Source organism: Neolamprologus brichardi, chromosome 7 (assembly GCF_056152115.1).
Source record: "Neolamprologus brichardi isolate AB-2024 chromosome 7, ASM5615211v1, whole genome shotgun sequence".
In the NCBI taxonomy this organism is placed as follows: domain Eukaryota; kingdom Metazoa; phylum Chordata; class Actinopteri; order Cichliformes; family Cichlidae; genus Neolamprologus; species Neolamprologus brichardi.
In genome coordinates, this window is record NC_142110.1 from 52,156,550 (window position 1) to 52,178,246 (window position 21,697).

Sequence of the window (21,697 nt, forward strand, 5' to 3'; positions counted from 1 at the left end):
CAGAGCAGCTAGCCAAGTTTCCCCAAAGCTGAATGTTTCTATTTTCATAAGTGTATTTCTATGAATGTTTAACTGGTGACAGTCTATTGGTTAATTACAGCCTGTATGTGACTTTACTTTTATACCACCAGTTATCCCCTTTTTATTTTTCACGTTTCACTTTTACATTGCGTTTTTACCAACAAAGGATTGAAACCATGCCATAACTTGGACTGTCCAATAGATGGCGATGTCTGTGCAGGATCTGGTAAGGAGACAGATGATGAATATGCTGCTTTATGCTGCCCTGCAGTGCCCTAAATCTCATACACACATAGCTAAGGCAAAATGAATTATGGTGCGCAACAAAAAGTGGCAAAAAATAGTTTTGTTATTGAAGACCGAATACGGGCCTGCGGATCGGTGTCTTTAAAGAGAAACCCAGCAGTGCCAGCAAATTCATCTTCCTCCACTATGCTACCATAAGCTCCTGACAGTTTATTACATGCAACAGTGGTTATCATTTTAATTAGAGACAGGCTTATTATAATCCTACTGGGCCCGCCTGTTTGCATGCTTGTTAAAGTATTGCTCATTATCCTCTACTCTGTTCCACACACAGGCAGCTGCTCTCCCCCCTAACAAGGAAAGTGAATGGGCCTCGCATTTCATACAGAGAGCACAACACATTCAGACCAGTTTATGAGACTGTTAATGCTCACATTATTTTACCTGTTCGTGAAAACAAGCAAAACGAAAAGCTCGTGAGGACAAACAAGTAGCCTAATGTCCGAAAGTTGATTCTGTTCATCTGGACGTAGTGTTTTCTGTGGAGAAACGTTTCGTCACTCATCCAAGTGACTTCTTCAGTCTCAGCTGACTGCAGGTTTCCCCAATCTTATAAACAGTACATTTGCATAATGACTGAAACCAGCCCACTGAAGGAACAATGGGCTGTGAGGTCAGTTCCTTAATCATAATTATGCAAATTCTCATGACCATTGATCAACAACCACTGACCAAAACCCACTGATCAAAGACCACTGATCAATGGCCATGAGTACCATACACAGAGAGTTGGGGAATGGCTGCAATCACAGCATTGTAAGATGGTGAAAGATGTACCCTTAGGCCCCCTCCTCGATTCAGAGATGGTCTTTCCCTTTTCACGTAAATGGCCTCCTTGACTCCGCGCTCACACCAGCGTTCCTCCCTGTCCAGGATGTGTACATCCTCATCATTGAAAGAGTGTCCACTAGCATGTAGGTGTAAATAGACTGCAGAGTTCTGGCCTGACGAGGTAGCTCTTCTGTGTTGTGCCATCCGCTTCGCCAGAGGTTGTTTGGTTTCCCCGATGTATAAATCCTGGCAATCCTCCTGGCACTTAACAGCGTACAATATGTTACTCTGTTTGTGTCGGGGGACCTGATCCTTGGGGTGGACCAGTTTTTGGCGCAGCGTGTTTTGGGGTTTAAAAGCCACAGAGACCCGGTGTTTCGAAAAAATGCGTCTCAACTGTTCCGATACTCCTGACACATATGGGATCACTACAGGTTTTCGCTTGGGCAGCGGTTGTCCTTCTCTCCTGGATCGGCTGGAGCTTTCTTTGGGTGCCTTTTCAGCTTTGACAAAAGTCCAGCTGGGATGACCACATTTACTCAGGGCCTTTTTGATGTGCTGTTCTTCTGCCTCCTTGGCCGCTGTGTCAGTGGGGATGGTGTTCGCTCTGTGTTGTAGCGTGCTGATGACACTCAGTTTGTGCTCCAGTGGATGATGAGAGTCAAACCTTAGATACTGATCCGTATGTGTAGGTTTACGGTACACGTCAGCTTTTAGATGTCCCCCATTACTGATGGAAATCTCACAGTCTAAGAAGGCTAACCTGCCACTTTTCATATTCTCCCTGGTGAATTTGATGTGTCGGTCCACCGAGTTAATATTATCCGTGAATTGTGGTACGTCCTGAGATTTGATTTTCACCCAGGTGTCATCCACATATCTGTACCAATGGCTTGGTGGTGTTCCAGGGTAGGATAGCAAAGCCCTCTTTTCCACTTCTTCCATGTACAAATTGGCCACGAAACTGGGGAGCCCATGTACTCATGGCCATTGATCAGTGGTCTTTGGTCAGTGGTTGTTGATCAATGGTCATGAGAATTTGCATAATTATGATTAAGGAACTGACCTCCCAGCCCATTGTTCCTTCAGTGGGCTGGTTTCAGTCATTATGCAAATGTACTGTTTATAAGATTGGGGAAACCTGCAGTCAGCTGAGACTGAAGAAGTCACTTGGATGAGTGACGAAACGTTTCTCCACAGAAAACGCTACGTCCAGATGAACAGAATCAACTTTTGGAGATTTATTTTCCTGGATGATTGAGAATGCATCAAGAAGTAGCCTAATGCACTGAGACAATGACCCAACTTAGTGTGTACACCCAGATTCTCTTTTGGTAACACACATAACTTTTGTGTGTGTGTGTGTCCATGCAATACGGACACGGATGTCTCCAAATTAGATAATATATCACCTTTTTCTGCATTTGTCAGCACTAAGACAAAGGATGTGTTGTAATCTAGCATAAGGATTCCCACTTTAATGGTCTGCCGATCTTTATGACTGTGGTGCCATTCAAGGACACTCACCTTTGAATATACTGTAGCGAGATAAAATTACTATTTATCAAGTGAAATCTGTTGCTGTGTGGCTGCTGCTAGATTCCAATCCAAAGTGCAGACTTTTGTCTGTAATTCAAGCAGTTTCACAAAACTGTTTAGGAATTACAGCCATGTTTCTACATAGCATTCAATTTCCAGAGACTTAAAAGTAGTTGGACAATCTAAAATAATGTTTAATATTATAATAATGTCCCCATCCTCCCTCTGAATGCTGTTGAGGTGGGAGTTATGGGGATGGGGGCCTCTGCTACACCTTCCCAGCGCACAGCCAGGCTTCAACTTACAGGCAGCAAGCCAAAAGGATACAAGGACACCTTCCCCTGCCTGCCGCCTCTCACTGAGGGCAACTCCAGATTGGAGTCCAGCCTCTCTCCATAAGAGTCCAAGCCATGCATTGAGGTGAGGCGACTAGCAGGTGTCTCTCAACCTCATCCACTAGCTCAGATTCAGAAGACATGTCCCAAAAGCCAAACCTTGATAGCTGGAGAAAGTACTACCAGGGCCTCTGCCTGACTCACGTTTGCAGTCAATTATTGCTTATAGCCTTGCAACCACTGACATACTTAAATGATGGTTTCCTCTCTTGATATGTTACACCTTCAGTTTCTGCTCCTTTGGGGGTCTCCTCTGCCTTCCGTTTTATTTCAGTAAATGAAAAGCAAGCATATGTTGGGCTGACTTGACCCCTGAATATCTAATTTCATGGTGATGAGAAAGAAGCGTCGCTTTCTGATCTGCTTCGCAACATTAGGCTTAATCTGAGCAGATGTTATAGCCCAATACATTTCAGGTTTCAGCTTGCTGGTTTTATCAGCATTCACATCATTAGTAAACTCTAGTTACACCTACAGCCATACATGCATAACATTGCCTCCACTTTCTGACAAATGATGTGCTATGATTCAGATGTAAAAGTGGTTAATGCAGTACTTTTGAACCATTTTTATTAAAGCAAGAAGTCAGCACTTAAATCACTTTGTTTGATTTAAAAAGCCACTGGGCTCCTGTACAAAGGCCAAGTTACAAAAACTATATTACTGTTCAAATACTTAAACTAACCATCTGAAACTTGCTAACCCTAAAATCTTACCAGTTTAAGACAAGTTTTGCCACAGTGAACAACTCAACACTTGTGCCCAGTGTAAGAAGACTTTTAATTGCTTTGGTGTCGGCAAAACAATGTGTATCTTAACAACACTAAATATGTAAAATAACCACCAGACGAAAGACAAAGTATCCTAATGGTGTTAAAACATGTTATGTGTCAAAGTACCAATTTCACAGTAAATACTGTTTGTTAAAAGAACATTTATACTGGGGAGACAAACACAGTCATAAATTACTTAACATGTAGGAGAAGAAACCATGTTAGAGATAAATGGCTGGCTTATGGAACAATATGAGGAAGACAACTCGACAAAGACAAATAACCCAATATCAGGTTACATTTTTTCAGTGGCATACAAAATAATGGTTAAAAAAGGGGAAAAAATTAATCCACCATATGTGAACCTCACTCACTCAGAATATTGTGGAAACCAGTAACAAAAACTACAGACACTTCAACAAACATCATTAAAACTCTCACCAAACACTAAATGATAGCATCTCACGGTTTTCTTGAATTCATACACCATAAGGACTGCTTGAACTGAACACTAGTGTGCACTCCCTCCTCCAAACTGTGTAAGCTCTACAGTATCTGCATTTTGAGGCACTTGGAAATAATATGATTGTACGATGTGTAGTATAATATGTACATCTGTTCTGCTTGCGTGCCTGTATGTCAAACTTAGACTAGCGGTTCTAAATCGAGTCATATTTACTGCTTTTCAAGCCACATAAGGACACTGAAAGTCAACAACATGCCTTATCCTTTTACTAACATTGTGACTCACAAAGTACAGTAAGTACACACATGTACACCAGTGTTTTTTTTTTTTTATATCATAAAGTGGGAATGATAACTTGGTTACTCATTCCAGATCAGTACTTTGACTCAAAAGGGGCTTTAGACCCAGAGGAAGTGGGTAGGGCTTGAAATCTCTGGCATCTGATCTGAAGCGAAGATGTTGACCAAGATAAGCCTGGCAGGAATGCATGAAAGAATGCTAAGAAGAGTGCAAAAATGTGTTGGAATAAACTGTTCGTTTTCCTTGTGCTTTTCCAAAAGCATACTGCTCTAAATCATTAAAATCAATGTGTCAAAAAGAAAAAAGAAACAGACCGTGGAAGCAAAAGAGACCTCTGGAGAATTTTAAGTCTTCCCTTAAAATGCAACCATGAAACACACTACAAAATGTAATTTATCAAGTTGATTACAAGTTACCATTATCACTGCTACATTTTAATTAAAGGAGGGAAAAAAGAGGAATAAAATATTCACAGTCAAACAATTTTAGTGAGTTTTGGGCTCAGTCTTTCAAACAGAAAACTCACACATCATATATTCACAAAATGACGTTCTTGATCACTGGTCCCACATGAACACGACACTCCACATTATTCCACATAGCTATTGATGGTCCCTCAGTTCCTTTAGCAGCATGGAGGCCTGACACTTAAGGAAGGCTAGCGATGTCCCGCTTTGGAGGGGGTCCGGCCGGCTTGCAGGGAGAGCCACTGGCTTTGTCTTCAAAAACCAAAACTCTGTGGAGAGAGATGAGTCATGGGCGGTTAACACAAGATCTCCATTTAATGTTAATTTGAGCGTATCCCAGCAGGGAAGTTGCACCTTCTATAGGTCCATCACAGGACCAGCAGAGCAGTATTTACATCATTGTCACCATGCGTAATTGCAGCTCAATGCAATTATACATGTAAATATGATGAACATGGCTATCTGAAGTTCAAACCCAGCCTCAGAAGGGGAACAAAGGTGATTTGAGAGAGTGTGAACATGACAGGTTGTTGGTCCCAGATAGGCTGGTCTGGGTATTTCACTTTTAAAGGCTGATCTACTGGGATTTTCCCACACAACCAGTTGTAGGATTTACAAAGAAAGGTCTGAAAGAAAATATCCAATAAATGTTGATGAAAATCTGTTGTTAATATAAGAGGAATATGGCCAGATTGCATTAAGCTGATAGGAAGCCCAGAGCAACACGAATAACCACTTTAACAAAGAATAATAAAGAAGAACATCCCTGAATGCACAACAAGGCAAACCTTGAACCAGATGTGCTACAGCATCAGAAGACCACTCCTGTCAGCTAAGAACTGGAAAATGAGGCAACAATCGACACAGACTCACCAAAACCGGACAGAAGTTTGGATAAATGCTGCCTGGTCTGTTGGTTTCTGCAACATTTGCCCGTAAAAGCATAACTCTACCCTGTATCAACAGTTTAGGCTAGTGGTGACGCGAAGGTGTGGGAAAGGTGTTCATCACAACCTTTGGACCAATTAGCACCACATGAGCATCTTTTAAAACACCACAGTATTGTTGCTGACCAACTCCCTCCCTTTGTGACCACACATCTTCTGAAGACAAGATAATCTGTCATGTCAAAGCTCAAATCATATCAAACTGGGTTTTTGAACATGACAGCAAGTTCAATGTGACCACCAAAATCACCAGATCTCAATCCAATAGAGCACTGGAATGTGTTAAAATAAGAGTCACACCAAAGATGTGCAACTGGCAAATCTGCTGCAACTACGTGATGCTATCATGTCAATATGGAGCTAAATCTGAGGAATTATTTTGCACCTTGCTGAATCTGTGAAATGGAGAATTAGGACAATTCTCAAGGCAAAACAGTACTAGCAAGACCCTAATAAAGTGCCTTGGCATGTTCCCTTCAGCACCACGGAGAGAGGCATAAAGACTGTAAAATATTAATTTAGATGTAAATTTAAAAGACTGACAGTAGACACAGGATGTAGCAGTCAGGCAAGAAGCAGCTGAGCAATAAGTGAAAGGAATGGAATGAAAGGAAACCACAAAAGGACCAAGGGCAACAGTGGTTTAGACTGGACACAGCACAGTGAGTGATCTGACAAGAGCTATTCAGAGCAAATGCCTGCCTTTAACTTCCTTTTTTGGAAAACTCTGCAAAGCTCCAGTAAGCTCATAAGGAGTAATGATCCCAGTGACGAAACAGGCACTCAGCAACTCAAACTCTGGCACATTCCCCTGACCACTACTCTCACTCATTTTTCTTCACACTTAGGACTTGTCTGCCATTCTACCCGTCACCACTAATATTCATCAATGTAATGTTTGAACTGAAGAGTTTTCATGACCATTGTGACCATGTTCTGTCAGCATAAGGATTTGTGATTTTTACAGAGATGAGCACACATCTGTATTTTTTCCCAAAGTGCAAGCATAATTTAAAGGGGGTTGCGGTGGGAATTCTGGCATCTTAATAGCAGATGGTCAATAGTTTCAAAGGGAGCGACTCACGTGGACTTGGATGCCTGTGCATCCAGACCAGCTGCAATAACATTGAACAGACTCTGTTTAATGTTATGGCATCTATGTGTGTTGTTTAATCAATGTGACTTTATTATCTGATAAAGACTCCATTACACTTATCTCTTCAAAGAGCAAGGTCTCCTTTGCTGCTCTCCTGCAAGACCTTTAACAAATCCCTACACGGCTCATTTGTCAATCAAAATCTTGGTCTAAGAAATTATGACTTTTGTCTTTTGTACTTGTGGACTGCACTAACACTAACTGAGCCCAGTTGCGGAGCTTGGTGTCATTCATTGCCCTCTAATTACAAAAATCATTTGTTGTCCTGCCAAATGCTTTGAATAACACCATTCTAAAGCTGTTCTGTGGCCAGCTTCTCCCTCTCATATCCTCTCGAGACAAAAAAAAAAACAAAAAAAAACAAAAAAAAAAAAAAAAAAAAAAAAAAAGTAGGTTGCCATTTGAAGTTTGGAAAACAAAACAAAACAAAAAAAAAACAGTAGTAGGGGTGCAACGATACACAAAATTCACGGTTTGGTTCGGTTTGATACTTTGGTGTCACGGTTCGATATTTTTTCAATACAAAAAAAAATGTTCATGCCTTTTTAATTTGTCATTTATTAAAACGATAATATATATTTTAACACAAAAGTACAGTTTTTAAATTTAATGTTGCTGAAACAAGAACATAATTAAAAAAAAATAAATCTGATTGAGGAATCACTCATCTTTGGAAAAGAGAGTTTATTACAGAGAAATGGCTCTTTCCAAACTAAAAGCTATACTATACGCTTCTTCTGGGCTATATTCTCAGCAGCATATTAAACATATCAGGTCCCCATAAGGACAATCATGTGTTAACGGCTGTCTAAATGACTCGGGTAAAGTTTGTAGCATGCGTGCTTGTTGTTTTTGTCTGCTTCCACTTGTCTTTGCACAAGGATGATGTCGGCGTAAATGTGCAGTCATATTCATTGTGTTCCCACTAGTGCTGTCAGCGTAAATCTCGTTAAAATGACATTAACGCCATAACGCGGCAAATCTCCGTTAACAAGTTACCGCGGTTCGCCCCGTGCGTGGGGCTGGACGGCGTTAACAAGCTAACTGCGCTAACGCACTAGTTCCCACCAATTGAGCATTGCGTGGCACATCAGACATACTGTTACCATCAGGGTCATGCTTCACATGAAAACCAAGATAGTTCCAAATGCCAGATCTGAATGAGGGTGGGGGAGGCTCAGTTTCGGGTAGCGTTGCCGTTGAGAAAGTTGCCATGTTGCAACGAGCTTAGCTTCTGTCTTGCTAGCTTGCGCTGCGCTCAGTGGATCTGCACTCGACAGTGCAGCCTAGGCTGAGTAGTCAAACGCAGATCCACTGAGCGCTCAACACAGACAGCATCGTCAGAACAAAAGTTGATAAAATAAATAAAACATTTTGTATTGTTCGATACATATGCGCATGGAACCGAAAGCACTGTATCGAACGAACGGTTCAATATCGATATGAGTATTGTTGCACCCCTAGTTAGTAGTTAACCATACAGATAATTATTTCATTTTTCTGTAGAACAAGAAATATGATATGCATGTATTACATATATTAGTGATAAACGTTATTTCTGGATGCAACAACAGTCTTACTAGAATACCAGCAAGCAGACAAGAGAAGCAGGAAGGGATTTAAATCTTTATAAATAGCAGCTGTGGGATTATGGGATACACTTTTGAACAACATTTGAGTGTTGTTCAAAAGTGAGGAGGAAATGCTATGCAAATTCTCTGCTTGCTGTTTTTCAGGATTATAAGATTTGTCTGCTAAAGGGTCCAGCCAGCTTAGTCCAGCAGAGCTGACACGCAGCAGCCATTACAGGCTCTAGCTCCTGTAGGTTGACCTAGTGCAAGGCTGCTTTAAAAGGCTTACACTGGCTACATTAACACATTTAAAAACAGGTGCACCACTTTATCCACTGGGGAGCATGAAAAAATTATAATTACATATTCTATAGACACCATTTCTATTGTAAAGGGTACATTTTAATGACACAGTATGGTAAATTTTGGTGGCTTTGTCAGGCCTATGCAACCATAAGTGGTTAATCAGCCTATTCTCAGTACCCTAAGACCCACTACAGAGAGGGATGAGCTGACTATGGATAGGCTACAGAGATGGGTTTTGTTATCATGCTGATTAGCAGCCAATGCAGCATGTGGGCTGTGACATCATCCCTTGTCATCCCTGAACCCCCTGCTGTTTAAGGAAGCAATTGGCTGACACAGCACACAATACATATCCTCCCTATTAGACATGTGAACACAAGCAATGAACCAGCACACAGTCGTACATTAAACAAAATATCACTGTTAAAAAACAAACAAAAAACCCCCCAAGTTTATTGTGATGGTGCTGTATTTATTATGTTGCTCTTTTGTTTGCTTTCTCTTTCTCTCTGTTTTTCTTTCTCTCCCTCTCTTTCATTCTTTCTCCCTGTCCTATCCCCCAGTCATGTCCCGTTTGTAGCATCCGAAAATAAAATAAATACATAATTATAATAAAGGTCAATCAAATGGACCAATATGGCAAGGCCATGATGATCCACTTGGTAAAATAAATCCGCTTGGCATCTTTCTTGGCCTTAAGACAACAATTCTGATGGCTAAAGATCCAAACGAGACACAAAAAAAAAAAAAAAAAAAAAAAAAAAAAAAAAAAAAAGGGTTTACTTACAATTTGAGCACAGCTGAGCGCTTGCCAAGCATCATCTTGACAAAGTCCCTGTAGTTAATGGTGTTGCTACTGCCGCCTGTCACCTCCACGATCATTTTTTTCAACTCCAAGTGGGTCTTGGGCACTCCCAGTTTCTCCATCATCCGCTTGAGACCCATCAGATCTGAGACAAAGGGGAGTTGACAAATGGATCCACGATTAGCAGGAAAAGGTGAATTGCTTTCCTATTTATGTACAAGTCTTTCTTTTCCACAATAATATGAAGAAAAGAAAAAAAACTTTCAAAAACGCTAAATTACATCAACACCTACAATAGATTTTTGACTAATTTTACGCAGAAAGTTTCAAGTATTTATCACACAGAGATCGTTTCTGTCTAACAGTTTTATAATGTCTGCTTCTGACAGAAATACCATTTATTTCAGCTGTAATGAGTTTAAAATACATTTTAATGATTTGGTAAAAGTGCTTCTGAATCACAAAGATATCTGTGCAAAATTATGGAAATCCAATATTAATTGTGCAGAGACCAGAAAACTGAATAGGGGCTAATATTCAGAGATATTTTGCTGACTGGGGAAGTTTTATAGGACATACAGGAGCTTGTTTTAGGAACTGCAAACAGATCCTGACACTACAGTTGGCCCCACACCTGTTCAAAACCTTCCACAACAATGGACAGAACAGTCTCACTTCACATGCAGCGCACAGCAAAGTAACATGAGCCTGTTTAAATCCTGTGCCCACTGGGGGCAGACAACACACACACAGTATTAATTACTGTTGCCTCATGTCAACATGGGCTTGAGCGACAGTTGTTATCTGGGTTGTTTTTTTATTACTCACCAATCTCTCCTTGGTCGTTCAGGTCAAACTCAGCATATTTATCTGCAAAACAAGCACAGGAGATTATTACCGACAGTGGTAGTTCATTCACCATCCCCCACACACATACACACCTCGCAGTACAACACTAACAAGCACCAACCTCCAGAGAGCATATTACATGTCAGCAAAACAGTTAGCACACTCTGCCTAGTGATCTCAACATCTTACACTGTGCTGACAGCTGACCTAGCAAAGACACAAACAGCTGATAAGGACAGGTGGGTTTGTGTGTTTGTTTTCCCACATCTGAGCAGGAAGCAAGCAATCTGGCAGCTGCAGGGAGCCGTGGCAGCCAGATTAAGAGTCAGAAGGTCAGGAAGTTAAAACAGTACTTCAAGTTTAAACAGAGTGAAAAGAAAGATGTTTGGACCCTAAATCACCAAGCACAGCAGCATACAGAAAGTTCATGGGCTGTGAACAAACAGACTCTATACCAGGGGTGTGCAATCTCAGTCCACGAGGGCCGGTGTCCTGCAGGTTTTAGATCTCACCCTGGGTCAACACACCTGAATCACATGATTAGTTCGCTACCAGGCCTCTGGAGAACTTCAGGACATGTTGAGGAGCTAATTTAGCCATTTAAATCAGCTGTGTTGGTTCGAGGACACATCTAAAACCTGCAGGGACACCGGCCCTCGTGGACTGAGATTGCCCACCCCTGCTCTATACTCATTTCACTATAAGGAAACAAAAGTTGTAATTACTGAACGTTCGAGACACTAACACATTGTCATTGTTGAAAACACTCCCTTAACAACTCCTCATTAATTAGTGTTTTCAGCTAAAGGAGAAAAAACAACTTGTTATTTATGCGATAGAATAACTTGGATGTAGGAGACCAAATGTTAAATTTTTTTTTAAATTAGCATAGAACAACATTTACCATTAATACTTGGAGGGAAACTCTTATAATAGATGCAGTGAAAACTTTAGGAGAAATAAATCTAGTATCATCAATTTAGCATCCTTCTAAATGTCAGTTAGGGACACAATCTCTGCAGCTATGATGGTGAATAATGATCTGAAGAGTTGATGGTTTTGGCAACATTGTGACATCACGAGGTAGAGACCTGTGACCTCCTTGAATATAAAATGTTGAATTGAAATTTAATTGGTTTTTCTCAAGTCTAAGTAAACTATTGGGTCAAATCTGAAATCCCTGAGGAGATATCACAATTGTGAGAATGGGACAGATGGAGGGATAGCCTGAAAACATAACGCCTCCAGCCGCAGCTCTAACGGGAGCATGAAAATCTCATCTAGGACTAAAACAAGTCATGACTTTCATTACTGATAAATCAGACATTTCTTTTCTTCTTTTTTTCCTATTGAAAAAAAAAAAATCACTTTGCTGTATCACACCAAAAGAAAACAATTCACACATTTTAAAACATGGAATTGAAAAAGATTGCTTTTTTAAAGCTTTCATTTCTAAACTGGGATGGAATGAAATGGAATTGGCCTAAAGATTACTTTTGGTATATCGTCTAATCTAAGTGGTTTTAACCACAGACAGGCTTAAGAATAAATAGTAATTATTAACCATTGGATTTGCATTCACTTATAAAAGCACAACAGAAACATGTCAATGAACTGACTGCTTCTTTGGAAGTGGACATTTTTCCGCTTCTGCCTAAATTTTTCTGTTCCCTTTTCCCTGGAAGAGCACTTTAGTCAGATTACACTTGCTATTTCTGTACCACAATGGGAGCTCTGTGTGTGTGTGTGTGTGTGTGTGTGTGTGTGTTGGGAGGGACAGAGAGAGGGTACTGTGTTAACTGAGCGAACCCGTGGGGAGTGGGATGGGACAATGCCGACCCTGTTCGTAAACTCTGAGGAGTGGGCCTCCGCACACACATGCGCACACACACAGCAGTTTTTGAGTGGCCCACTTGTCGTAGTGCAGCCTGTTGATCATCTGCAGCCACAGAAAACGGCTCAACTGCACAAAACTCAAGTCTTCAGTTGCTCCTCCTGACCCAAATTCTTTTGGCAAGTGATGCTAGAAAATAAATGGCATCAAATTCTCAAGAAAGCCTTAAATATACTTTCTTTTTTACTTTTCTCTGACATTCATAAAGAGGTCTGAAGTGTAAGTTTGATTTAGACAAAGTTGTTTGTCTACCATCCACTTAGTCAGCTCATCCAAAGGGATTTTCCATTTTTAAAAAAGGAGGGTGACTTGCTGATAAAATAGCTGCAATGGACGGTGACCGCACTGACTTCCTCTGCCACTTTGGCCAACAGATAAACACAAAGATTTCCCATCACTTTAAAAGACCCTAACCCCCAGGGTGTGTGTGTGTGTGTGTGTTGGGAGGGACAGAGACATATATATATATATATATATATATATTTTTTTTTTCAGAATTAGTTTAGAAAGGGGAACTGCTAATGGCTAATTCTGAGCAAATGCAGGCTACATACTTTAGCTCAATCGGTAGTTGATTATTAGCACCATCTTTTCATTTTAGTCCCAGATTAGTCTGTGTTTACTTTGCCAAGTGGCCGCAATTACCGGGCAAGCTAACAGAATTTGTGGTTGCAGAAGTTTGTTTTATTTAAACTTTTTAACTGTAATCAAGTGAGTTAATGGGACTGAAAAACTCAGACACAGGTTGACGCGTTCTGTCCTCTTTGGGCTTCATTATGGGAAGCAGTGGTTCAGGGGGTAGAGATGGTATGACTGATGGGCTGATTCCCTAGCTACTCCAGTCTTCAAGATACTGAACTCCGAGTTTCCCTGGACACTTCTCCACAGCAGTGTGCTCACAAATGTTAGACAGGGTGCTTAGGTATGAATGTGTGTACTGATGATTCAACACTGATACTGGTATGTATTGGACATGGCAGGAGTTGCATCGGTAAATCCCTTGGGCTGAAGTAGCTAGGGCTGTACTCTCCAGGTTGATTAGTGGACTGGTGGACAGTCTCATTTGACCCAATACTCATTTGTTGGATAACTGCTGCTGTTAGAAGGAGAAAAGATCTGTACCGATGAGTACAATTTATGTATGTACAATGCTTGAGACTAAGGCTACGTTCACACTGCAGGTCTTAATGCTCAATTCCGATTTTTTGATCAAATCCGATTTTTGTCTGGTTGTTCACACTACAAATAAAATGTGACAGCAAACGCGCTCTAATGTGAACCGTTCACGGCCCTAAAGCGGCCCGCATGCGCAAAAGAAGACATCACACACAACACGCTCTGTTTAGACCCAGACCAAACAGTATTGTTTGACTGATGGCCCTTAATATAAAGACCTGTTTCGGACTTTACATTTTCCAATTTTGCTTGAAGTTTTTTTGTTATTTAAATATGGCCTAATAATTATCCTTATTGCTGTTTTAGAGAGGAGTAGTGCTTCAAAGGATAGTTGCAGATTTCTGTCAGAATCTGCAGATTAAACAGTACAAATAAAATGTTCACGTTTCTCCAACGTTGTCTTCCAAACAGTTTCACTAACATCTACACTGGATGGCCAGGAAGCGTTCACGATGTCGTCGGGCGCTTCTCCGGCGCTGATAATTGGCGTCTGTCTTGTGTCAGTGACGAAAAAGACATATTTAATGTGACATGACCATTCACACAACAGTCGCTTTGTAAAACATCAGATATGTATCGGATTCAGTACCACATACAAAAGTGACCCAGATCAGATTTGAAAGTATCGGATTTGTGCTGTTCACACTGTCATACCATGATCGGATATGGTCGCATAGTGTCCAAAAAGTCAGATTTGATGCGCTTTTGACTGCAGTGTGAACGTAGCCATAGAGCAGGGGTGTCAAACTCAAATACACAGTGGGCCAAAATTCAAAACTGGAACAAAGTCGCGGGCTAACATTAATATTTATTGGGGAAAAAAAAAAAAAAAAAAATCTTCCTCCAGATATAAGAATGAATCTTTTCTTATGGACTCAAACAAGTTTTGCTAAAGAACTGAATATGGAACAAGCAAAGCTTAATACTAAACAATATATATATTAGCTTTTTAATACCAGAAGGTCAGCTCTAATAGTAATTTGGTATGGCTTCGTGGGCCAAATATAATTAGGCTGCGGGCCAAATTTGGCCCGCGGGCCAGAGTTTGACACCTATGCCTTAGAGTGTGAGAATAATAGAATCAACACCTTTTGATATATTTGGTCTAAAAATGGTCCCCATCCAAAATCTGGGTGTAAAACTTAATTTTCCATTAAAACTGAAAGAAAATTCACAGTTGTAATTGCACAGAGCATGAGGCTTATTAGTGTTATTGCTCATTAGTTAGAGTGCTGAAATCACCAGCTGAAACAGCTCTATTTTAAGAAATCATATTAATATAGGAAAGCACACATTGGTCAGCTCCAAAACTTATTTCTGTAAAGTAACTTTGTTAATGTGATTTAATATGTTTCACACACTATATTGTCATGTTTTTGATATTTCATTTATGTTAATAAGGCCAGCAGCCTGAGTACCCTGTGGCTGGTTAATTTAATCTAGTGACTAACTGATAGGAATAACTACATTCAGCCATGAAAGTAGTAACAAGTGTCCAAAAACCAAACAAATCAAGGAAAACATCAATATAGTCATCTGAATATCCAAAATTAATTAAAAAAAACAAACAAACCTGCATTGGGTTTTTATGTAAATGTTAAAATAAAATATGACTACATTTTATCTTGTTTTTTTGTTCCATGTGCTGGGTTGGAATGAGTCGATCTGACTGGTAATTAAAAGCAGTGTGACCTTTAAGCCTCTGGGACAATGTGGAAAAGACGGGAGGGGGGGGGAGGGAAAAAAAACCCAGCAAACCTCCCAGGACCCTGGTGCTTGGTCCCATTTCTGTTTATATATTACTGCTCCATTTCCTCCAGCAAGCATGCAAAGTAAGTAGGACACTGGAGCATTTTTTCTTCTTCATTTCAATACTTACGCTGTTTTTTTTTTTTTTTTACAACAAACTGCTTTTTTTGATCTGATGTAAAACTGATTAAAACTCACACCGACTGTAAAAAGAAAAGAAAATCTACATGCCTTAAATGTAAAGGCAATATCTGTGGAATGGGGAAGGAGTTCTTTTCTAAATTGTGCAACCCTTATTCTTGTATTCAGCAAGTATCAATGTTTTTACTCCTGTTCCCAGGAGCTAGGAGTTTACCCAGGAAAGCTCCAAATATTGCAACAACAAGCAGTCACGCCCCGGCACATTCCTACCAGGCCACTAAGGACTTGGCCTTACAAATGTTTTAGAAATAACAGCATTCTGTCTTTCCCACAGAGAAAAACAAAATGCTGAAGATTAAAGGATTGTGTGTGTGTGTGTGTGTGTGTGTGTGTGTGTGTGTGTGTGTGTGTGTATGCATATATATATATCGCCTGCCAAATAAACAAATATTTAGGCTAAGACAAAAGCCAGGAAAAGCCCCAGCCACACCACCGCAGATAGCCATCAGCTAAAGGAAGGGCTGGATTTTCTTACTTTTGAAACCTTCCAACTTTTCAGCCAGGTCTTCTTCATCACTGTATTTCTGGTCTTCCAGGTACTCCTGAGAAAGAGGAAGGGGGTAAACCAAAAGTGAAGCTGGTCATAAAATACAGGTTTTACAAGTTTAATGAAACTGGGACTACTTTTTCATCTTCCTTGTTAGATTCCAGCGAATTCCCCACACATGAACAGAGAACTTTCAGCACACCAAATCTGACTGTGTCCTGTCCAAATTTTGAACTGGAGACCAATGACTCCCTTTACTGTCGTTACTTATCACTGCGTTCATTAAGTGGAACACCTCGCAAGGGTATAAAGCTGCCAGAAGGGAGCTAATGTAACAAAATTATAATGATGCAACATGGCGTGTGGGAGTCATCCACAATCCTTGCAGGACAGAGCGAGAGCCAGAATGACAGAGCGTGCCATTGTTCTTCGCGCTGACCTCTGTGTATTTATCGAACTTGCAATTACGTGTAAAGAGGATAAACACCACGACTGGACCTTTATCAGGGATGCCTGACTCAGCTGTGCTGAATCACACAGCAATTTCCCACACAGAAGTGTCCTGCTAGTCATTTTCATTATGTAAACAAAGGGAGTGCCAGTTTTATGAGTCGTGAAAATCTATAAGGAACGGTTAAACCGAAATACAGATATATGGATTACACTTTACATCTATGAGCAAATTATAGTCATTTTATATCGTTTTCGGTCATGAAAAACAAGAAGAATAGTGCCAAAATTTACTTGTCACGTTTACATGTCTTGCACATGTTATTAGTTCCTTATTATTGGAGCCTTAATAAGAAAAAAAAAATAGACTAGTGATGCCAGAATACAGAACACAGAAGCTGAGATTTGAGATCCGAAACTACAAGATGCAGTCATGATAATACAGCGGAATTAAATGGATGTCACTGTACAAAAGAAAATCCTGGATTTAATCACAAAATAACTGATATTTTTAGACAGAGCCGCTTAGGAACCAGGGGTCATTTCTCTAATGAACAAATAAATACAAGCAGTGCGTAGTGGCAACTGGGACTGCTGTGCAAATACATTACTGTCACTGGCTCCTTTCCAAGTGGCCTGCCTTTTTTAAAAAAAATTCATATATGTGTACATTTTGCCGCAGCAGTGAGCTGATGACATCCAAAGCAGAGGAGGAAAACAGAGATTATACAGATATCTCGTCAAACTACGGTTGACGAAGCGTGTTAAACAAAGAGCTCATTGTAACACCTGTTTCCCGTCGGCACGAAACGCGTTTTAAACGTTTCCCACATTGATATAATCGGGACAGAGGGAGACGTTCACGGTCCTTTAGCACGGAGCTGTGTGACAGCATGCAACCATTCAACAAGTGCACCCCAGACCCTGCAGTTGGTGACGGGGGGAAATCAATAAAAATGCATCATCAACAGCATGGTCACGGCCAGCTTCAAAACACGAGACAGTGGCGTTTTGATTTCTAATTCACCGCACTCCTGAGACAGTTACCCGGGAATGCACCGAATCCTCAAAAACGAGGCCAAGGCCAAGTCAAGTGTGCGCGAGCTCATTAAAATTCAAATTACCGTGGAGTGCCGTTAGAGAAGCTCGTGGCAAATAAAGAGAACACGCGTACCTGGTTTATTTCTTCCAGTTTTTGCCTTTGCTGGTCCTTTAACAGCCCGAAGGCTTTTCCACCTGCAAAACAAAAGAAAGTGAGGTTATTTTTATTAAATAGCTGGTTAATACTAACACAGGCTTAGCCTGGACGGTAGCCGGTCGGCCTAAGATGCTCTATTGTAAAGACTAACGTTAAGCTGTAGCTAGCTACAGACATAAGCAGATGCCCGCTAAAGGGGGGCATGGCAGTCCGTAACCATTTTATTTATTACCTTGGAGATTTTTACTTGAAGGCATCCCGGAATTTATCTGTGATGTAAAAATCCAGAAAATGAAAAAAAAAATTCCGAGCCAGAAGGCTGCCGCAACTGTCCGCCTGGGAGATACTCCTATTTAGAGAATGGGCTCAATAGGCCACTCACTGCACCGGTGTCAAAACATACACTATTATCAACGGAACATCCGATCAGTCCTTTCAAAACAAAACGTTGAAATCCCAGAAAGTTGATTCTGTTCTTCTGGAAGTAGTGTTTTCAGTGGGAGAAACGTCACGCACGCACTGAACTGGAGAGCGACTCCTTCAGTCTCAGCTGACTTTATAAACAGCACATTAGCATAATGACCGAAACTAGCACCAGTGACTAACAATGATGTCAGTTTCATGACTGACCGTGAGGTCAGTTTCATGATCAATTTGCCATGACTGCAATCGCACATTGTAAGATGGTAAAAGAGTTACCCTTATGCCCCCATCAGCGATTCAGAGATGGTCTTTCCCTTTTCACCTAAATTGCCTCCTTGACTCCCTGCACAAACCAGCATTCCTTCCTGTCCAGGATGTGTACATCTTCATCACTGAAAGGGTGACCACTGGCCTGTAAGTGTGACTGCAGAGCTCTTCTGTGTTGTTTCAGAGTTCTAGCGTGCGGTATGTTGATGTTCGGATGTTGATTACTTAATCGGTTGTTAAAATAATGAAACAGATATTAATCAATGACTTCCAGCTTTCCAAAGCCCAATGTGAGGTCGTGAAATACCTTACTTTGTATTATTTTGCCAAACGCAAACGCTTCCCACTGGGCACAATCTGCATCAATGTTACGAGTCTATTTAAAACTCCACGCATATTACATGGGACAGCCACATTTCTTCTACTTTATTAACAATCTGCTCTTATTTTGAAAGGTGAAATATCCACATTCCGGTATCACGACGCTCCTCTCGTCAATAAGTGATGCGCTGAGTAAACTGGAACGCCTTCGCCATCACGTGGCCTCTGAGGAATCTGCTCACAATAAATCAGTGACCAAGACAATACACGGGCAGTGAAGGGTAAATATCCATATCTGAGCAAACAAGCTGACTGGGATGAATTAAAAGGTGAAATAAATGTGCAGAAATATATTTGAGGTAAGGTATCTATACAAACATCTTTTTGAAACAATCGCTCTATAGTAAATAAAAAATTGCATTAACATATTATTCCGCAAAACTGGATTTTAGCACATCCAGTAAAATGTTAATTTACTCCCCTGATTTAATCTGACTCGCCGTCCTTTCATCAGATGAGGCTTTACACTCTTAGGCAGGATGTGTTAAAAACGATGCTGTGTTTTTGTTCCACGTGTAACACATTTTGTGTGAATTTTAACACGTTTAAAAAAAAAACCAAAAACCAAAAAAATTCTTTCAAAACCACACGTGTTGTGTTAGATCTGACACACCATGTTATTCAGGCACCAAATGTGCTAAAATCTAACACATAATACAATATTGAGGAAACACAACTTATGTTATATATGAAAGTACATGATGTACAGCATCAGTGTGGAGGAATTTTAAGGTCATGCCAAAGAATCTCAACCTGATTGAAGTCTAGATGTTAACTACGCCACTCCAACACCTTTATTTTATTTTATTTTATTTTAATATTATTTTGAGTCATTCAGAGGTGGACTTGCTGCTGTGTATTGTATCATTGTCCTGGTACATAACTCAGGTGCTCTTGAGCTTCAGGGTGTGAACTGATGGCCACACATTCTCCTTCAGGATTTTCTGGTAGAGAGCAGAATTCATGGTTCTATCAATCACAGGACTGACAATAAACTGGACTGGGCTAAAACACCACTGCAATCTACAGGAAGGGCCAGAGCTGTTTCTATTTTCTGAGGTGGCTGAAGTCTTTTAATACCTGTCAGATAATGCAGAGGCTCTTTTGCTAGTCTGTTGTGGCCAGTGCTACCCTCATGCTGTTGAATGCTGGGGCACACTGCATAGTGCACACCCTTAATATCAAATCCTCAATAGAGATAATCATTATGATAAGGACAATATGTGTAATATCCTGGATTATTTATAATGAGAGCTGTGTATTTATTAAAGCTTTTGTTATACTTTGTAATTTTGTAATTATTTTATTATTTAATTCAGTTAGTTACTGTTCTTACCGTCTTGGTAGTCATCAGTGCCCTTTTGATAGGTTCCTCAAAAGATTCTCAACTGTTCCCAGCTGTAGAAATGGCTTTGTGACGCTTTCCAGACCGATAGATGGCAATGACTTTGACCATCCTCTGTTTTTTAATTAATTAATTAATTGTTTCTTCACTTTGTCAGACAGGTTCGATTTAAGTAATTTTTTTATTCAACATGTTTGGCAGTGGTCAGGCCAGGGTGTGGCTAGTGAAACAGAACTGAGATTATCAGCAAATTATATTTACCTTCATCCAAATAGCCTTGATAAATGAGATCGTCATTTCTTTTTAATTTTTTTTTTAAACTGCATTGTCTTTAGTCAGGTTATTGCTAGCTAATATTCAGATTTGTATGATTAACACACTTAAGTGTGACAGATATAAAAAAACAAAAAAAATCAGGAAGGGGGCAAAATGTTTTTCACAGATCTGTATTCTCCGTCAATACTAATGCAATGCCATTATAATTTAATTAGATAACAGCCACATTAAAATGTCTGGTACATACATGGCATTAGGCCAGAAAATCAATAATCTTTACCAAGCTCAAAAACATTCAATAGCCCACGCTGACCTTATGCCAAATTTCATATTGCTTCCCAGGAGATATCCAAACTTAAAGAGTGATTGGTTGTGTTTTTATTGAGCTGTTCAAACAAAATGCTTTCCAGTTACACCGGTTCATGCCGATCAATTCAAATAAAACTCCATCGTCAGTAATATGGAAATTAATCTCTACTTTCAAATTCCTCCTCGAATTTTCGGTGTTGCTACTGAAACATTGGCCAGAGAAAATATAGTCGTTGCAATTTGTCGTCCCCTTGTGGTCAATTTCGCAAAGCCCTACAAATGAAATGTATGGGGTTTTTTTTTTTTCAGGTTACAGGTTCTTTTTTTTTTTTTTTTTCTTTTGGTTAGCTTTGGGTTGCATATGGTTAGAAACACTGTAGATATATGACAATGCCATAGCCATGTTATTTGTTTGTTTCGGTGTTATTCATGCATTTATGTATTCCCACTGAACATTATTTATGATATCAAGCCACTGAGGCATGCTTGATATACAGAGTATATGGAGAGCTATATAAATCACTTGCTCTGTAGCACATTTTCCATGCTCATGTGCTCTATTTCTGTTCTTGTAGGCCTGTCAGTACTATTTATTTAAAACCGACCGCTGCCTGTCATTGCAATGACTGAAACTAGACAACTAGATACAATTAATTATTGCGAACGATTATGGTGCAATTACTGTCCATCAAATGCTGACAAATTTGCATAAAAGTTGTAATATTAGTATGGTAATTTTATTTCAAGGTATAACACAAATGTCACCATAATCAGAAAAAAATCCCCCCATTAGCAATTAGAACAGTTCTTGTAACATATGATCAACAGCTGAACTGAAAAGAATCAATCTGCATTTAGATCATTTAGAT

At 40.1% G+C, this 21,697-nt stretch overlaps 1 protein-coding gene across 1 annotated transcript; it reads right to left on the reverse strand.

The window, feature by feature from the left end:
• Positions 1 to 3,788: 3,788 nt before the first annotated feature.
• aif1l (allograft inflammatory factor 1 like) lies at positions 3,789 to 18,236 on the reverse strand. Its single transcript, XM_006796808.3, has 6 exons — positions 18,060 to 18,236; positions 17,804 to 17,865; positions 16,168 to 16,234; positions 10,652 to 10,693; positions 9,806 to 9,968; positions 3,789 to 5,307 (listed from the first exon to the last, which is right to left on the reverse strand). Exons 1-6 carry the CDS (start codon positions 18,082 to 18,084, stop codon positions 5,220 to 5,222), a joined length of 447 nt encoding a protein of 148 aa, XP_006796871.1. The 5' UTR covers positions 18,085 to 18,236; the 3' UTR covers positions 3,789 to 5,219.
• Positions 18,237 to 21,697: the final 3,461 nt, after the last annotated feature.